This window comes from Athalia rosae, chromosome 6 (assembly GCF_917208135.1).
Source record: "Athalia rosae chromosome 6, iyAthRosa1.1, whole genome shotgun sequence".
In the NCBI taxonomy this organism is placed as follows: domain Eukaryota; kingdom Metazoa; phylum Arthropoda; class Insecta; order Hymenoptera; family Athaliidae; genus Athalia; species Athalia rosae.
In genome coordinates, this window is record NC_064031.1 from 17,293,287 (window position 1) to 17,312,111 (window position 18,825).

General features: G+C 43.0%; 2 protein-coding genes and 1 long non-coding RNA gene across 8 annotated transcripts in view; 1 reads left to right on the plus strand and 2 right to left on the minus strand.

The window, feature by feature from the left end:
• Nucleotides 1-18,825, minus strand: part of LOC105688605 (AF4/FMR2 family member lilli) — a 100,567-nt gene that overhangs the window by 40,142 nt on the left and 41,600 nt on the right. For all 6 annotated transcript variants that reach the window (XM_048657167.1, XM_048657165.1, XM_048657163.1 and 3 more), the window contains exon 3: nucleotides 17,252-17,375. In XM_048657167.1, the coding sequence (XP_048513124.1) occupies nucleotides 17,252-17,375 (124 nt within the window). The remainder of the gene's footprint in view (nucleotides 1-17,251; nucleotides 17,376-18,825) is intronic.
• LOC125501413 lies at nucleotides 6,369-8,591 on the plus strand. Its single transcript, XM_048657169.1, has 2 exons — nucleotides 6,369-7,264; nucleotides 8,272-8,591. The coding sequence occupies exons 1-2, from the start codon at nucleotides 6,721-6,723 to the stop codon at nucleotides 8,589-8,591; spliced, it is 864 nt and encodes a 287-aa protein (XP_048513126.1). The 5' UTR covers nucleotides 6,369-6,720.
• Nucleotides 7,271-10,106, minus strand: LOC125501414. Its single transcript, XR_007278985.1, has 3 exons — nucleotides 9,247-10,106; nucleotides 8,244-8,828; nucleotides 7,271-7,453 (listed from the first exon to the last, which is right to left on the minus strand). It is a non-coding gene; the product is annotated as an uncharacterized LOC125501414 (long non-coding RNA).

An 18,825-nucleotide genomic window follows, 5' to 3' on the forward strand; every position in this document is an offset into this window, starting at 1 on the left:
ATTTTCGATTTTTTTTCAATTTTTTTCGATTTTTTCTACCGTCTGTGGGGCTGCTGACGGTGTCGAGGGTCGAATCTACGACGGGGATGACAAATTCGAAAAAGTGATTGGGCAGTAATTAAATGCTAATTAGATGCTCCAATAATACCCAAGGCCCGAATTTGTCGCTCGTCATTTTCGATTTTTTTTCAATTTTTTTCGATTTTTTCTACCGTCTGTGGGGCTGCTGACGGTGTCGAGGGTCGAATCTACGACGGGGATGACAAATTCGAAAAAGTGATTGGGCAGTAATTAAATGCTAATTAGATGCTCTAATAATACCCAAGGCCCGAATTTGTCGCTCGTCATTTTCGATTTTTTTTCAATTTTTTTCGATTTTTTCTACCGTCTGTGGGGCTGCTGACGGTGTCGAGGGTCGAATCTACGACGGGGATGACAAATTCGAAAAAGTGATTGGGCAGTAATTAAATGCTAATTAGATGCTCCAATAATACCCAAGGCCCGAATTTGTCGCTCGTCATTTTCGATTTTTTTTCAATTTTTTTCGATTTTTTCTACCGTCTGTGGGGCTGCTGACGGTGTCGAGGGTCGAATCTACGACGGGGATGACAAATTCGAAAAAGTGATTGGGCAGTAATTAAATGCTAATTAGATGCTCCAATAATACCCAAGGCCCGAATTTGTCGCTCGTCATTTTCGATTTTTTTTCAATTTTTTTCGATTTTTTCTACCGTCTGTGGGGCTGCTGACGGTGTCGAGGGTCGAATCTACGATGGGGATGACAAATCCGGAGAATGAATGACATAATAATAGAATGATAATTAGATGCTGATTAAATGCTATAACGACGAATTTGTCGCTCATCGTTTTTAATTTTTTTGCATCCTCAAGGGCTGAATTCGGTGAACTAAGCATCTTGAGGCGAGTGGCAAAAATTTTACACGAATCGAATTTTTCAGGTTCGAGTCATTGGTTGACGACTGGTGACATTGCTAATTCAATGAACATACGACATAGAATCAATCGTCTCAACATGAGTTCACGTAAAAATTAAAAATGACATTGATTTTTGCACATTCTACCGAAGGGCAGGTACTATTATGATGATAAAGTCTGCAGAGTTTCAAATTCTTTGGATAATTATTTTAACCGTAATAAAAAAATCAAGAATTAAAAAATTAAGCGGCACGGATTCAAATTAAGATAGAGCCCTGAAACTTGGGGTACATTTTTTCAAATTTGTTTCGGAACATTTGAGCTTCTGGGAGCATGGAAATTCAAAAATACCCCCGACTAAGGACCACTCTAATGTAAATATTCCATCTTTATTGTTATTGCTTCTCCTAAATTATAATACACAGGCCCGTCGATTATATCTAATATCATTTCACTCTTCATTTCTTTTTACGTTTTTTTTTTATCATTATTATTCTAGTTCATTTTCATATTTTGTTCACCCTAATTTGCTTATTTTTCTTTTTCTAGTTTGAATTGCGCAGTGTTCAAGTCCCTAATTAATAAATTTATTTATTCATTCATTCTACTAAGTTAGTTAGTGTAAGTTAGAGTAAAAAATGAAGTTAAAAATAATAACACAAAAATAACATAATAGTTGATCCGATAACCTGAAAACTATTTCTTGTATTAAATATATAATATATGTAGACATATAACAACGAGAACTAACGATATACATATACGAACATTTGGTATCGACATTAATTTTTTATACAATAGAATTCATTTTTCTCACCCTTTCTTTGTTTTCTTTCATACAAGTCGCATCATAGCTGTCTAATTCACAATCAGTCTTTAAATTTGTTACTCCGGGTTTTGTTTGTAGAACACAACGCTTTGAGTTTGATTGCCAATGAATTGAAAGTTTTCGCTGCGGTGATATAGCTACTAATAATCTGATTCAATATTAATTCTATTAGTTTCTTGGTATCTCCCTATTATGCTGGTATCAGCGAAATGTTATTTTCGGCAATAAAAAATTCTTTCTTGAAACTCCAGAATATTCCAGCTAACTTCATGGGGGTGAAAATTGTATAGCACTCTTGACCCCGAGAAAATTGTATTTAGACCAACTAAAAAAAAAAAAAACAACCAAAGAATAAAATAGTTATTGATGATGCAATAATCAAAATTTTTGTGGAAGATTTTCAGTGATCATTGTGTAATGATAATGGTTTTTATTGAGAGCCAATTTCGAATTTAAAACATCTCGTCTTAAATATATGTTATCAATTACTTCGCCATAAGTGTTATGAAAATTTTGTATACATAAAGATTGTACGACATAAAATGGAAACTACTAAACCACGAATAAAACATTGCAATGAAAAACAATGCCATGAATAATCAAAGAGTTCAAGTGAGATGCTTGATAATATTTTTAGTTAATTGGATAAAGCAACAAGTAAGCCAAAAATACTATTTTAACATCTCGTATCACTTGAATCTTTTTCAGTAACTCTATCTGTACATTTTTACTCTCCACTCAACCGTCTTCGCAACTTTACAGATCGAAGCTAAGACGGTAACAATTTCACCTTTATATAGCATTTTACCATATGTATATTAAACTATATTGTTCAGAATTCAACATATTTGTTAATAAGAATGCTTTGCACGGGTCACCATATGTTCGAAGCCGAAATTCTATGGATTTGGCTTACAAAAAAAGGTTTGTGACTAGCAGTGCAAGCCAAAAACATTGCCAGCGCAAGGGCGCTACAATGTATGGCGCGCTCCGTAGATTTTCGTTTAAAGTATCCCGCTTCGTATTAGTGGGTATTCAATTCGGCATTTTTGATCTCAATTTGGCCTTTTCGATCTCATTTTGCTTTTAAAAGAAATGAGGTGGTTTTACTCAGTCTTTCATCAGCCTGCACACGAATCGTTCGTCAGTAAGTTGACTTAAGACATCGCGATTCAGTTTGCATCACGGTTAAAAAATGGTTAAGCCAGTGGGGAAACCCTATAAAGTGGATCGGGGCACGGTTATAAGTGTAATTAAAAAACATAAAGACAGAGTTATACGTGATAAGAAAGTGGTTTCGAAGCTAGATCCAGTGTGGCAAATAATATCGAAGGAGTTGGAGAATCAATTAAGACCGGGGACTCTATACTCTATGGTATGCAGAAACGATATTCGGCAGCAAATAGATCCAGTGCATATTAAACTGAACACCTCGGGCGTGGATGACACGATCATTTCTAATGTCTCCACTAACACCAACAATGACTCGAGTGTTGAGCCTGGGTTCCACGAGTTCACCATTTGGGCAGATCGACGTTCATATTTAGAACTTATGGAACCAAGGGTTTATAAACGCATAGAAGCAGCCAGAATCAAAAAATACGCACGTGAATGTACGGTTTTGGCGCCAGGTCTTTGGGAAGAATGGATTTCTAATGAAATTTATGGAGCCACGCGATTGTCATGCGCATATAATTTCCGTTATGCCAAAGTAATCAAGGATGGCACACGCGGTACAATAACTGGTATGTATACATCTGTGCTCAACAAATTCTATTATATTACTAGCTGACCCGGCAAACGTTGTTTTGCCATATAAATAATTTCCTAGTAATTTCTAGTGTAGACAAAAAATAGCTTACTTATTGTAAGTATGTATGTATGTTAGAATGTGTATATTGTATGTATGTAAGAATGTGGTATATGCGTGAAATAAGCATGGAGCGCTGTGAACGATGAGGGAATATAAAAATAACAAAAGGCAAACATTATTTTTAAGTTATTATAATCTTCTAATATATAAAATTCTCGTGTCACAGTTTTCGTTGCCATACCGGTCAAGCCGTTTGGAGGAGTTCAAGTTCGAACACCGTGACACGAGAATTTTATATATTAGATCATTCAAATTCAGAGAGAGATACGCAGAAGAAACTTGGGCTGAACATCTGTAAAAAAAAAAAATAGAGACATTAATACAATAATAAAATAACCCTGAAGATTATGAGCATAAAAATGATCGTTTTTGTTCGATGCTGCGTAGTTTTGAACAAGTATACGAGTCGATCAATTGTAAAATCTGGTAAACCTGAGGCATTTCACGCCAAAATCGGATACCATTCCGTTTTTTGCATCTCCGAAAATTTTTCATGTTTTAGTGCTGGTCCGATAATGGGAAAATAATGGAATCTTTTTTTTTCTTTCAATTTTTAATGTTTTTTTCAATTTTTTCGATTTGCAAATTGACGGAAAAAATATTGTTATGCTCAGGGGCTACTATCAATAATTGTTTGATTGTTACAAAAGGATTAAAGGAAATGATATTAAAAAATAATGTCTCTATGATTATAACTTTGATATTTTATAGGTACGTGTGACTGTAAAGGGATGATTACCTGTACAATTTTACTTACGGACGGCACTCCTGACGAGAACGTTCAGATTAAATGCACAGCCACAAAAGGCCCAGGTAAATGCGGGAAACGTTATTTACGTGCACCCATAAGGCAACGTATCGCCGAAGAATTAGGCACAAAATCAGCCGTCGTGTACCGCGCGGAGCAGGCTGATAAGAGAATGCGTTCAGGGGATCCAGAGCCACCTACCCTGTACAAAAAAAGCGCTCTTAATAACGCACGCTATGAATATAAAGCATCGCAATACTTAGACCGTGATCCGTTACGTGCGTTGCAAATGATGAAACTGGAACTGCTGCAAAATTCGCTTCATAGCATAGGTCTAGATCCCTTCTACGTCCATTACTGGACGAACCATCAGCTCCATGTATTTAGAGATTATGCGAAGCGAGAGCCAGCATGCATTTGTATTGATGCGACTGGTGGTGTGGTGCGAAAACTGGAGAAATGTGATGGAACAAAGAGTAGCCATCCGTTTTTGTACCACGCCGTCATTAATAATCAACATGGCCAATTGACAGTCGCACAGATGATCAGTGAGAGACACACGACGGTAGCTATCGGACATTGGTTAGCAGAATGGGTCTCACAAGCTGGGGTATATCCGAAGGAGGTGGTTTGCGACTCTTCAAAAGCGATACTGACAGCTGTGATTAGAAACTTCACAGGATACGGGACAATTGAAGATTACGCGAATGCCTGCACACATTCAGTTATGCCACCGTGCTACGTGCGGATTGATGTGGCACATTTCATAAAAATGTACGCCAATCTTCTGCAAGGTTCACCCAAGCGCGTCAAAGTTTTTTACCTGGCTGTACTAGGGCAACTCATACAGGTCCGTGATATCGACACTGCAAAGGAAATGTTGAAGTCCATATTAACAGTTGCACTTTCCGCAACTGATGGAAATTTACCTTGTGGCCAGCCAGCTCAATGTGAGATTCACAGAAATTTGTTGAGGAATCGGATTGATCCTTCCATCGAAATTCACAATGTAGACAGTGATGCGCCGACTGCCATACGTCCTGAGCTGGATAGCGTGTTCGATGACAGCGAAAGTTCCACGTTTTGGTACTCTTGGAGTAAGGATATCGACCTGGAAGTGAAAAATGTGTCACAAGCCGAAGAAGGGGATCGTGACAACGCCCATTTTCTACCCAAATTTGCAACTCGACTTCTCAGCGATGTACGCTGGTTTCCTTTATGGTCATGCGTATGCCGTGATTTATTTAAATACGGTCGTGTACCAGCTAGCAGCGCACCGGTAGAAAGTGAATTTAACGTATTGAAGACTCACTTACTTCGTAATGAACCTAGAGCACTGCGGGTAGATACCTTTGTGAAGAGACATCTTGGGTATATAAGCGGGCAAACGAAGATAGTCGATGCCCAAACTATCTCCGCAAGCGCTGATGCTTCAGATACTCAAGCATCTCAGATTATCGAAAACTCATCTACTGAGTTCCCGCAAGCTTCCATCAAAGCCGACCCGGAGGATGTTGACACATCCATCCAAATTATCAAAGTGCATGTAGCTGCATCACCACCTCCATCAAAACCTCGAAAAGATATGAAAAGTTCCATATCTTGTGAAGTCTGTTTCGGTCTGATTGAATTGGACTCAGCTGATGCCGACAAGGAAGGATCCAGGATATGTGTAGAGTGTACCAACCTGGATAGTACCGCAAAAATTATAGCATCGAGGGAAGTTGAGGACTGGGGTGGTTTAGTATCTACCGATACCAAGGCAAAATTACGGCAAAAATCGAGATATATAAACAAAAATTATACTACCTTTGACTCCATATCCAATGACGCACTCCCTAAAATACCCATCATGAAGAATGGTAACACTTTAACACTGCAGGTAATACTTAATCGCTCATTCGGGGCAACTTTCAACCACATACGTACAAACTAATTTTTTTGTACTCCAAATTCCAATATTGATCCTCCCGATTAGCTGACTAATGATTGCTACGTACATCGCCCACCGTGGTTTAACAAGCAATCTTATTAACAATATATTGAACTGTTCTTTCTTTTCCTTAAATTTAATGTATGTGGTACATACATATTACGGTGTGTCGCCTAAAAAATTTTCTCAAAATTTCCGACCAATCGATAAAGATTTAGAGATGGCTACAACAGAGTGTATGATTGCCATTCAAATATCACACTCAAATTTATTTTTTCATAATCTGGCCGCGAAACTTTCATCTCAATTAAACTTAAGACTGTTTTGTTGACTCAAAAGAGAAGTTAGTAAAAAAAAAATATATATTTTTTTTCAAAACACCCTAGTATACCTTATTATGTATGCTTATTTTCTATTTTGTGTCACTTGTACAGGCTTCAAGGTTTGCTGCCGGAAAATATTCTTTCACGAATACTTGCGCGTTCGATAGCGCGACGAACGTAATACTTGTCGCTGCGTTTGATAGACCACAAGTGAGGAAAGCCGTGGAGGATCTTAAGGACAATAATCCGATCTTTAACTTGATAGTAGACATAATGACTAAGGGTCTACGCGCTTACTCTTACCAACTGAGGGCACAAATACTACTCGATTTCCACGAATCTGTCAGAAGGGTAAAAAATTGTCACTTGGTCGACTGCGAGTCGAACGTCTGTCCAGTGTTAGCTAGGGCATTCATAAACACGCCAAGCCTTCGTGAGATATCGCCGTGCGCCAAAGGATGTAAATCCGTAGATAAATCGCTACGAACGATCAGCGTTAATCGAGACCATCTGATGCGGCATCAAGATTTTGATAACGTACTGCATAACATTTTGAGTAGTCGTGGTAGAGGCTATTGTGTGAAGTGTCGAGCACCCACGGACCACGTTATCACCGCTACGGGTAATTTTCCATTCAAAAACGTTCATCCTTTTTTTTATATTGTAAAATATCACTGCCCGATTGATTTATGTTAATTTGTTATTTGTATTGTTATTCTCTTCTTTCTTTGATGTTCTTTCTTCATTCTTCCATCTTTAAGTTGGGTCCTAATCAAGCATCTGGCTGATGTTTTCGTTGAACGTCGTGTATCTGTAAAAACAGCTTTTAATCACTTGACGAAGCAAAATTAAAAAAAAAAGACTTCATGTATTGATTGCACTCATCATAACTTCATTCTTTTCTGATATTTTACACCTCACATATGAAGAAACACAAATTTTACTGATAAACTGAAATTCCTGAATTCAATTTCGACGAATTTATACCGGTCCGACGTGATTTCGCGATATGGGTACTAGTGTGTCCTGATTCTTTGTTTTCCCCCCTATTTTTCACGTCCCACTACCTGAAACTTGTGTTTTTCGTCCGAAATGAACCCTAATTAAAGATAAACGCTATACCTCAAGTATTGACTTTTTCATCTTAACACGTGATAATGATAATCCGTTATGTACATCAAGAAAATGTGTCGCAACGAATGGAATGTATTGTCTAGCCTTAATGTGAACGAAGATTCGGCAAAAAACAAAATTTTGGAGTGGTGGCCGGTAAAAAAATAGAAAAAAATTAAATTCAGGACAGCCGATTAGACACACATAATAAAAAATCTCCGTGAAATTTTGAATATTTTCAGCCATTTCGGTGACGAACATGTATAGATGTAGAATAGGAAATGAGAAAGTGATATTTCTCCTGAAATTTGATTACACAAAATCACTGATCGAATTTCAATCATTCGAGCACGATAAATCCGTGATTCAAATTTGCTAAATAGGGCATTCTGGAATGCATTGCATATATCCTGGTGATATTACACCAGAAGATAAAATGCCGTCTCTATATCAATTACTATTTGTTATGCTTTCGACATAACACTTACTTTTATGCGTAACGATTGGCATTTACAGGTCTTTTCATGATCATGGAAACGGATGATGTTGGAGTTTTAATGTTGGATCAAATCCCGAAGAGTTGCTGTGATCCGTTAAGCAATGGAAAGTCTCGTTACAGACTTATCGGTATAATAGATTTTACGCCTCCAAGGACAGCAACCCGATCTGTGGTCGATAATAACCCAGAGCTAGGGCACTATACGACAATTTCGTTGAGGCCACCGAGCTCGTATTTCAAATTCGACGACACGAGAGCCAATTCTGCGCCCGTAAGGTTAACTGGTAATCATCAAGCCAGACCTCACGCGCTTGTTTGGTTTAAATTCGACGAGTGAACCTGTGAAAGATATAAAAAAAAAAGATTAATTTTTATAAGATAAAATAATTATGAGATATTAAGTTTGAAATGTTTAAAATATGAAGTACTATTCTATACAGTAGATTTTGTTGGAAATAGAAAAAAAAACTATTTTCTTACCGATTTCTCCAGTTTTATTCCTATCGGACTTCAGGTATCAATTTTTTTTTTTCTTGGGACGCTGGTCTTCTGCTACAGACCGGCGCTGCCGTACCTTTACATCAATGGCTATGCTTTATTTGCAACATAATTATTACCGTGGAAAATGACTAAACTCGCTACTATGAGATGAATAAATAGCAGTCGAACACCAAAATTGTAACAGTTTAAAAAAAAATTTCACCACACCTTGACGGAAAGTTTCGTATTAATGCCCTCTTCGGAAAGAGCATTCTATTACGCGTGTCGCGAAAAAAAGTATACGCAGCGTGGTAAGAAAATTGTACCGTATCAAACTGCGTTTATGCACGTAATTTGAAATGTATACTACTTTTACTTGCTAGGTGCGTAATATACTATTATACTATAACTACCAATTTGGAAAAAGGCAAAGAGAAAAGGTTATCATCACCTTGCTTGGGATGATAATAATTCAGTCCCTAAATGGAAAGCAAACACTATAGTATACTTACGTTTTCTCCGGGTAGCAGATCCGAACAAAACACACTAGAAGGTGAGGCGAAATCACCTCACCCCTTGGCTCTCTTTCCCTGTTTGATAACACAGCACTGTGACTTAAATGTCGCTTTTGCAGTTTTAACTGAATATGAAAAATTTAATATTCTGGAGCGTGGTTACACGATGCCTGCTTCAATACGACGAACTGAATGAAAGATCTATTTACCTATCATGCTCCCCACTCTGAGTTACTTATAACGTCACACACACAGTGATAGGTCGCACGATAAAAACAGAAAACTCAACAAAAATGATCAACAAGGACGACCTTTTACTTCTACTTATTATGAAGTAGTTTTGGATGATCAGTTTTGATTTAATTTATGTTTTGTTTGTTTAATCAACACGAATGAATATTTATTGAACAAACACAAGATGCTTAAAAGACTCACCAGATCATTTTCGTAATAACGTACATGAGGTTCATTCGACAAGAAGACAGAAATATTATACCAAACCCGTGGCCAACGCAAGACTTTGAATTTCTCACAAAACTCAGAATATCCGATCAGCACTCTTTTTCTTGCACTGTAGCAGAACAACAAGAACGCTGTGCGCACGCTATATACTACGAATGTAGCCTATGTGTTAACCAGGGCCAGACAGAATAAGCAGAAGGTGAGTTCGCAGTGACAAGCTGATATTGACGTTGAGCCATGTATTTGTTAGCTTCATTTCGAGTGGGATAAGCTTTGGAATGTAACAGAAAAAATCGTAAATGACGAGCGACAAATTCGGGCCTTGGGTATTATTGGAGCATCTAATTAGCATTTAATTACTGCCCAATCACTTTTTCGAATTTGTCATCCCCGTCGTAGATTCGACCCTCGACACCGTCAGCAGCCCCACAGACGGTAGAAAAAATCGAAAAAAATTGAAAAAAAATCGAAAATGACGAGCGACAAATTCGGGCCTTGGGTATTATTGGAGCATCTAATTAGCATTTAATTACTGCCCAATCACTTTTTCGAATTTGTCATCCCCGTCGTAGATTCGACCCTCGACACCGTCAGCAGCCCCACAGACGGTAGAAAAAATCGAAAAAAATTGAAAAAAAATCGAAAATGACGAGCGACAAATTCGGGCCTTGGGTATTATTAGAGCATCTAATTAGCATTTAATTACTGCCCAATCACTTTTTCGAATTTGTCATCCCCGTCGTAGATTCGACCCTCGACACCGTCAGCAGCCCCACAGACGGTAGAAAAAATCGAAAAAAATTGAAAAAAAATCGAAAATGACGAGCGACAAATTCGGGCCTTGGGTATTATTGGAGCATCTAATTAGCATTTAATTACTGCCCAATCACTTTTTCGAATTTGTCATCCCCGTCGTAGATTCGACCCTCGACACCGTCAGCAGCCCCACAGACGGTAGAAAAAATCGAAAAAAATTGAAAAAAAATCGAAAATGACGAGCGACAAATTCGGGCCTTGGGTATTATTGGAGCATCTAATTAGCATTTAATTACTGCCCAATCACTTTTTCGAATTTGTCATCCCCGTCGTAGATTCGACCCTCGACACCGTCAGCAGCCCCACAGACGGTAGAAAAAATCGAAAAAAATTGAAAAAAAATCGAAAATGACGAGCGACAAATTCGGGCCTTGGGTATTATTGGAGCATCTAATTAGCATTTAATTACTGCCCAATCACTTTTTCGAATTTGTCATCCCCGTCGTAGATTCGACCCTCGACACCGTCAGCAGCCCCACAGACGGTAGAAAAAATCGAAAAAAATTGAAAAAAAATCAAAAATGACGAGCGACAAATTCGGGCCTTGGGTATTATTGGAGCATCTAATTAGCATTTAATTACTGCCCAATCACTTTTTCGAATTTGTCATCCCCGTCGTAGATTCGACCCTCGACACCGTCAGCAGCCCCACAGACGGTAGAAAAAATCGAAAAAAATTGAAAAAAAATCGAAAATGACGAGCGACAAATTCGGGCCTTGGGTATTATTGGAGCATCTAATTAGCATTTAATTACTGCCCAATCACTTTTTCGAATTTGTCATCCCCGTCGTAGATTCGACCCTCGACACCGTCAGCAGCCCCACAGACGGTAGAAAAAATCGAAAAAAATTGAAAAAAAATCGAAAATGACGAGCGACAAATTCGGGCCTTGGGTATTATTGGAGCATCTAATTAGCATTTAATTACTGCCCAATCACTTTTTCGAATTTGTCATCCCCGTCGTAGATTCGACCCTCGACACCGTCAGCAGCCCCACAGACGGTAGAAAAAATCGAAAAAAATTGAAAAAAAATCGAAAATGACGAGCGACAAATTCGGGCCTTGGGTATTATTGGAGCATCTAATTAGCATTTAATTACTGCCCAATCACTTTTTCGAATTTGTCATCCCCGTCGTAGATTCGACCCTCGACACCGTCAGCAGCCCCACAGACGGTAGAAAAAATCGAAAAAAATTGAAAAAAAATCGAAAATGACGAGCGACAAATTCGGGCCTTGGGTATTATTGGAGCATCTAATTAGCATTTAATTACTGCCCAATCACTTTTTCGAATTTGTCATCCCCGTCGTAGATTCGACCCTCGACACCGTCAGCAGCCCCACAGACGGTAGAAAAAATCGAAAAAAATTGAAAAAAAATCGAAAATGACGAGCGACAAATTCGGGCCCTGGGTATTATTGGAGCATCTAATTAGCATTTAATTACTGCCCAATCACTTTTTCGAAATCACCCTCTCTTAGCTGATTTTTCAATGTGGCGCTGCTAGCTTGAATCCAAGCTGGCACCGCCACAGGTTTTTTTTATAAAATGCAGAGCGACAAATTCGGGCCCTGGGTATTATTGGAGCATCTAATTAGCATTTAATTACTGCCCAATCACTTTTTCGAATTTGTCATCCCCGTCGTAGATTCGACCCTCGACACCGTCAGCAGCCCCACAGACGGTAGAAAAAATCGAAAAAAATTGAAAAAAAATCGAAAATGACGAGCGACAAATTCGGGCCCTGGGTATTATTGGAGCATCTAATTAGCATTTAATTACTGCCCAATCACTTTTTCGAAATCACCCTCTCTTAGCTGATTTTTCAATGTGGCGCTGCTAGCTTGAATCCAAGCTGGCACCGCCACAGGTTTTTTTTATAAAATGCAGAGCGACAAATTCGGGCCCTGGGTATTATTGGAGCATCTAATTAGCATTTAATTACTGCCCAATCACTTTTTCGAAATCACCCTCTCTTAGCTGATTTTTCAATGTGGCGCTGCTAGCTTGAATCCAAGCTGGCACCGCCACAGGTTTTTTTTATAAAATGCAGAGCGACAAATTCGGGCCCTGGGTATTATTGGAGCATCTAATTAGCATTTAATTACTGCCCAATCACTTTTTCGAATTTGTCATCCCCGTCGTAGATTCGACCCTCGACACCGTCAGCAGCCCCACAGACGGTAGAAAAAATCGAAAAAAATTGAAAAAAAATCGAAAATGACGAGCGACAAATTCGGGCCCTGGGTATTATTGGAGCATCTAATTAGCATTTAATTACTGCCCAATCACTTTTTCGAAATCACCCTCTCTTAGCTGATTTTTCAATGTGGCGCTGCTAGCTTGAATCCAAGCTGGCACCGCCACAGGTTTTTTTTATAAAATGCAGAGCGACAAATTCGGGCCCTGGGTATTATTGGAGCATCTAATTAGCATTTAATTACTGCCCAATCACTTTTTCGAAATCACCCTCTCTTAGCTGATTTTTCAATGTGGCGCTGCTAGCTTGAATCCAAGCTGGCACCGCCACAGGTTTTTTTTATAAAATGCAGAGCGACAAATTCGGCATTAGAGCATTTAATTAGCATCTAATTAGCATTTAATTATTACATATACTGAACTCAATATTTCTCTTGTGGCGGTGCTAGCTTGATAGACGTCCTTTGCTCGCTGTTTCGAATGACACGCTGCCATGAAAAATGGTCGCGCAGCCCGATAGTTGCGTTCGGGTTCGCGTCGGATTTTTCATCTCTCCATTTCTATCCAGCGTATGAAAACGATAGCTCGATAACGCACACGCGAGACGCGTCGGACGCGATCGCTAATTAATAACAAACGAAGCGATTAGCGAGAATGGAGTAGAAAGAGATGAAGAATCAAATGAAATAATAACTAGGTAGATCAAAGAATCGCGCGGAGGCTTGTAATGAATCAACCCCGGTATACGGCTGTAGAGAGGAGAGTTGAAAAATGAAAGAAGAGCGAGTTGAAAAATGAAATAAAATTAAGCGAGAATCGCCGGAGAGAAACGGGGGGAATAACGAAGGGAAGAACGGCGTAAATATCGTGTAACGTAATTTAAAAATGTAATTGCTCTTGTCATGCGCCACGTTCAAGTGCACGGCGGAGCGGAGTCGGGAAGGAAGGTAAATAGGTGCACGGGGGTGCAGGTTGGATGACGAGGTCCTGCGGAGACGCGGGCGACGAGGGAAGAGGGAGAGTAAAAGGAGGAAGAGAATGGGGATGGGGATGGGGATGGGGATGAAAGTGGGGGTGGGAGTGGGGTTGGCTGCAGGGAGGGGGACATGAGGACGAGGACGAGGACGAGGACGGGAATACGAGGATGAGAAAAACGAGAAAGGATACGGGGGTACGGGGAACAATGGGTGGTCGCGAGCTACAGACTCCGGCTTCTATAATAAGTTTTCACGTAAAACGAAACGGGAGTTATCCGAGCGTGAATGTGCCGGGGAATTGTATTTCACGGTACTGGAAGGCAAAATATTCCCCGCCCGCGCAGCATTTCGCTCGACTCGCTTCCCTGCCGGCGTCGTCGCGTATCTCCTGCGGTAATAACGCACGCATAACTCGAACGACGGTGTTGCTTCTGCCCCGCGTCAACATCGACCATGGCTCGTAGAGGCGACGAGCAGCTCTCTCAAATCCCGCCGCCTCCCACGATACCGGCTATCGTTATCGTTGTCGTCGTCGCGTCGATCCTCGAATTTGTCCCGTCCCATTTTTCTATCCCGACGCGTACGGATCAACGTATATCGGCGTACGCCACCCGAGCACAATGCGAGAAACTTGAAACTGATTCGGGAGACCATCGTATCGTGGGGGTGTAACGCGTACAAGCGGGGACCGATCGCCGGTTGAATCGATCGGAACGAAGTGGGTGCGGGTACGACGTGTCTACGCGTATAAAAACGGAGGTTTTAAATTTTGAACAATGGCGCCCGACGCGATAGCTTTCGCGTACGTAGGGGAAACGTTTTGGCGGACGCGAAAAAATGTTCGGTACTTTTCCATTAATTATTCGGCGGTATATTTCCGCCCCGGAGTGCCAGCGGTGGCACCCAGATGTACCTATAGTCGCGTAGCGAAATTGTACAGAGAAAGCTGCGGTGGGGAGAACCCGTAAAATTCAAACCACCGTCGCGTCGTCCGTCGACGTTGACAATGACGCGTACGGTCCGTTGTACGCACAACCCTCGACCCGCCAATCGTCCGACGGGGCTGCCGGTGCAGCGGGTGCAGCGGGTGGTTTCGTCGTCGTTATTTATTCAACGATATCCCGTCGCATTTTCCATTCACCGATCGGTTTCCCTCGCCACGGCCGGGTGCGGGTTTACCTTTGACACGCGTCGCCGACTGTCGTCGAGTTCATAAAAGATGCTTCTTTACACATCCGATGAAGCAGTAGCGGTAATTACCGCACCGCCCCCGTTAATTACGACCATGTACACCGTCCAGGCACTGATACGCGAAAACGCTCCAAATCCATTCCGTTCGACGTGTGAGCGAGTCGCAGAAACAACAGCACCGTTGGGTCGCTGTACGGTGCATGTAACTCCACGAACGAGACTCTGCAATTCTGCAATTTAAAACTCAACCGGTGGAATACAAATTGCCCCGGGGAACCGATAATAATTGATGGAGAAAAAAAAAAGAAAAGAAAAGAAATAATCACACGTCCGATGATGAATTCATCGCCGTTAGTACACGTTCGATTTTATCGAGCTGCGTTTATGCGTTATACCTGTACGGTCGACGTGTGTACCGTACAAACGCATAAGTTATTCGGTTACGGATGTACGGTACGTGGAAGGGAAAAGCTGAGCCCACATTTCGACGTGGACGGATGATAAATTGGCGGTAGGTGGAGGCGCGGGCTTCGGTAGACGGGGCGGAGTTGATAACAAAAAGATTCCGTCTGGACCGATAGCGTTTCTGGTGCAATCACCGGGTCGTACCGCGATCCGCGTCGTTCGATACTCGGCGGGGGGGGGGAGGGGGTCGAACGGGGTGGAAATCTTCGAGGTGGAGACGTACGAAGCGAACGTCAACTCCGTGCTGGGCGCTTCGCCGTCTGGCGACCCCGGGCCCGCCGACAGCGAAAGAAGGAAAGCCAAGTAGGGGCGAACGCGAAGGCGAAGGCGAAGGCGAAGGCGAAAGCGAGTCGCTCGTCGTCTCCCAGACGAGTCGGCCCAGGTCGATATCCGCGACGGTCGCAGCGAGACATCCAACGGAGCGAAGACCGTCCGCGAAACACTTGTATCCATCGATTCGCCGCCGTCGAGTTAATTGTACGCGGTGCTGCTCGCCGTGCGAATCCACTCGACCTTTTCTCACGATTGCGAGAACACCAGATATTACGTCTGCCGACCGACCGCGCATGTGAAATTCTCTACGGAGAGACGAAAAAAGGTCGCGAACGCGTACTCCCCAAGCTGCTCCGCAGGCAGCTGCTGCACGGGAGATTTCCAGCGAGGATAACGTGGCAAATGTTTGACTGGACGACAAAGCGAGTCAACTGATCGCGTTCGCGGACGAAAAAATTGGGAAAAATAAAAAGGTGGCGAAGGTATCGATATAGGGGGAGCGTCGACGCGACGATCGTGAGACGAGTAAGAAAGATTTAGATATAATCGGCTGGGTTTCGTCGCAAGAAATAAGCGAATGGGAGCGGGATAGCGGGATGACGGGGACTCTCTTCCCCGAGTCCTCGAGGCAAAAATCGGATATACATAGCGTATAATACACGGAGGTATCGAGGGGCCGGTTGGGCAATTAAAAGAGATGGCGGGAAAAAGTAGTTCCCGGTGTGTTTAATTACCCCTCTGATCGGTGGATCGAGTAAAACTGATAATAATAAGAATTCAAAAAAGGAAGATAACAGGGGGACGGGGGGGAAAAGATGAAACAAAAAAAGTCGAAGGGATAGTTGACGCGGGGCCCCGTGAGTCAGGCGGTCCTAATTAGGCGTTGGGCCGGGTAATTCTAGCAGGTGATCGCGAGGTAATTGTTGGCTCGAAGATAATTGAGGGAAACGAACGTCGGAGCGCGGCTACGGCGAGCGGGCCTCGAGGGAGGAGGCCCGACAGAGTTAAAAGGATCGTGGAAGGAGGCTGAAATAATAAGAGCATCGAGAAGAAGTCGCGCCGTCCAGCGGAGCTGCGTCGCTCTTATAATTGTTGCCACATACGCGACGATTGCCAGAAGAGGCCCGAGGCGTTGGTTTTATAATTCCCGGGCTCGATCTGGTCCGGTATAATCGTTAGCGGGGTACGTCGGTCGACGCGAGCCACCGAACGGATTCGTTGTTCCTTTCGTTTCTTCTTTCTCCGTAACGTAGAAAATACGAAGTCGAGTCGGACGACAACGTACGCGTACCTGTTAAAGTAATTCGGGTATCGAGTGGGGGGTGGGGAGTGATTCACCGCGAGATAATTCACTCGATCGATCGACCGGAGAGGGAGAGGTCGAGAGCACGGGAGGTGTAACGGGTGTATTACACGGGTACGACGCGGAGTCGAATTCCCGTAATTATATCGAGTTACTCGCGCACTCTCGAACACCGCAGGTAACACCGACCGAGGAGCCGTACCTTTGATTTCACGTCGTTCGACTCGACGTCGATCGGGTAATGGCGAGTCCACGCGACGCTCGACTCGGTCGTTCGCGACGAATAGACGAGGGGGAAGAAAAAGGTCCACTCACCTTGGGGTCGAAATTAAAAATCAGCTCCGGCCTCAGCGGACACTCCAAGCCGCACTTGCAGGTCCCCGCGGTCGTCAGGTACTCTTTCAGCTGATCCAGCGAACCCAGCGCCGTACTGCTTGGACTGTAACACGATTAGAACCGTCGAGTCAGAGTCGAGTGCGGATGAAGCTGGAGAACGAGAGAAATGGATGAGACAAAATGAACGACAGGTGACAACGATACGCAACGATAATTGCCTCGTGTTCCTCTGCAGCTCCTACGGTTTGAATTTCGCGCGTCACGCGTACACGGGGACAACACAGGGGAGGGAAAATCGAGCGACGAAATCGAGGGACCTCGATGCATATTACGGACGACGTAGGAGAAGAGGGCGGGTACGAGGGGAGACGGCGTGCCACATCCGAATCAAAGACCAGCTGCGATTCCATAAATAAATCTGGTGGTGCGGTCGGTTGCTTGCACGTGGTGAGCGAGCGACTACCGAGACCGGTATCACGCCACTTTGCGTAGAATGGATGTCGTAATCGGAGTCGGAGTCGGAGTCGGAGAGGTTGAACCGGATGAATTATGATATTTAGGGAAGAAGGGTCCCTAAGCCGGTTGCCGGAGCGCGAGCGGTCGCGGAAGAGTAAAAGGAGGATAAGAAGGAGGCGGAGGAGCGGGATGAGAAAGACCCTTCCGCAAAATTACGTAATCAGCCCGTTTTAAACGGTCCACCTTCCCTCGGCGCATACCTCCGCTCAACGCTCCTCGTTCGTCCGGTTGGTTCTCCCTGCATTTTCCTTCTCCTCGCGCCTCCTCGTCTTCCTTTCGCTTCTTACCGGGATACATTTCACGCTTGATCCCGCTATCATTTTTTATTTCAATAAACACGTCTCATCGTTTATTCGTTCCTCGTAGCGAAAATGGGTCGTCCAGATTTTTAACACGAAGCGATACTTCGCGCATTGCCTTCGCAGTACAGCGGTCGCATCGTCAGGTACGATACCAGAATCGAGAGCTGCGCGCGAAACTGAGCCAGATTATTCGACGACAACGCCGACGTAAATTGCCGGGTGATTCGCTCTTGGTAAATTAATGCAGAGCGACGACGGTGCGGTGCGTATGATAAATCTCGGTAGACGCGATACGATTACTCGCCTAGTTGCGACGAATCAACGGTGTGGGTATCACACAGCGCGATAATTGACAATCTCCCTCCCAGCTCTCCCCTTCACCTCAACGAATCGCCTCCCGCAGGATCGCGACTCGCGGGGCCTCGGAGCTTTTCTGATTCACGAGCGCAGCGGGCAGATGTCTAAACTGCCAACCCGGAGCCTCCGGGTCTCGCGTGCTCTTCGCCATCGCACAGCCTTTTCAACGTCGCCGTCAACCGTGGGAAATACACGAGCGATGTAAAGAGGCATGAGAGCACCGCGCGTTCCGAGAGCATCAATTTCTCCGTAGGATAAACGTTGGCGGAGTATACACGTCCCCCTAAATTACGGATCATAGATCACCGCTGCCATATCCGCGCTTCCAATCTCTCAAGCGTCGATCCTATACGTCGAGGCAATTCCACCTTCTCCGCG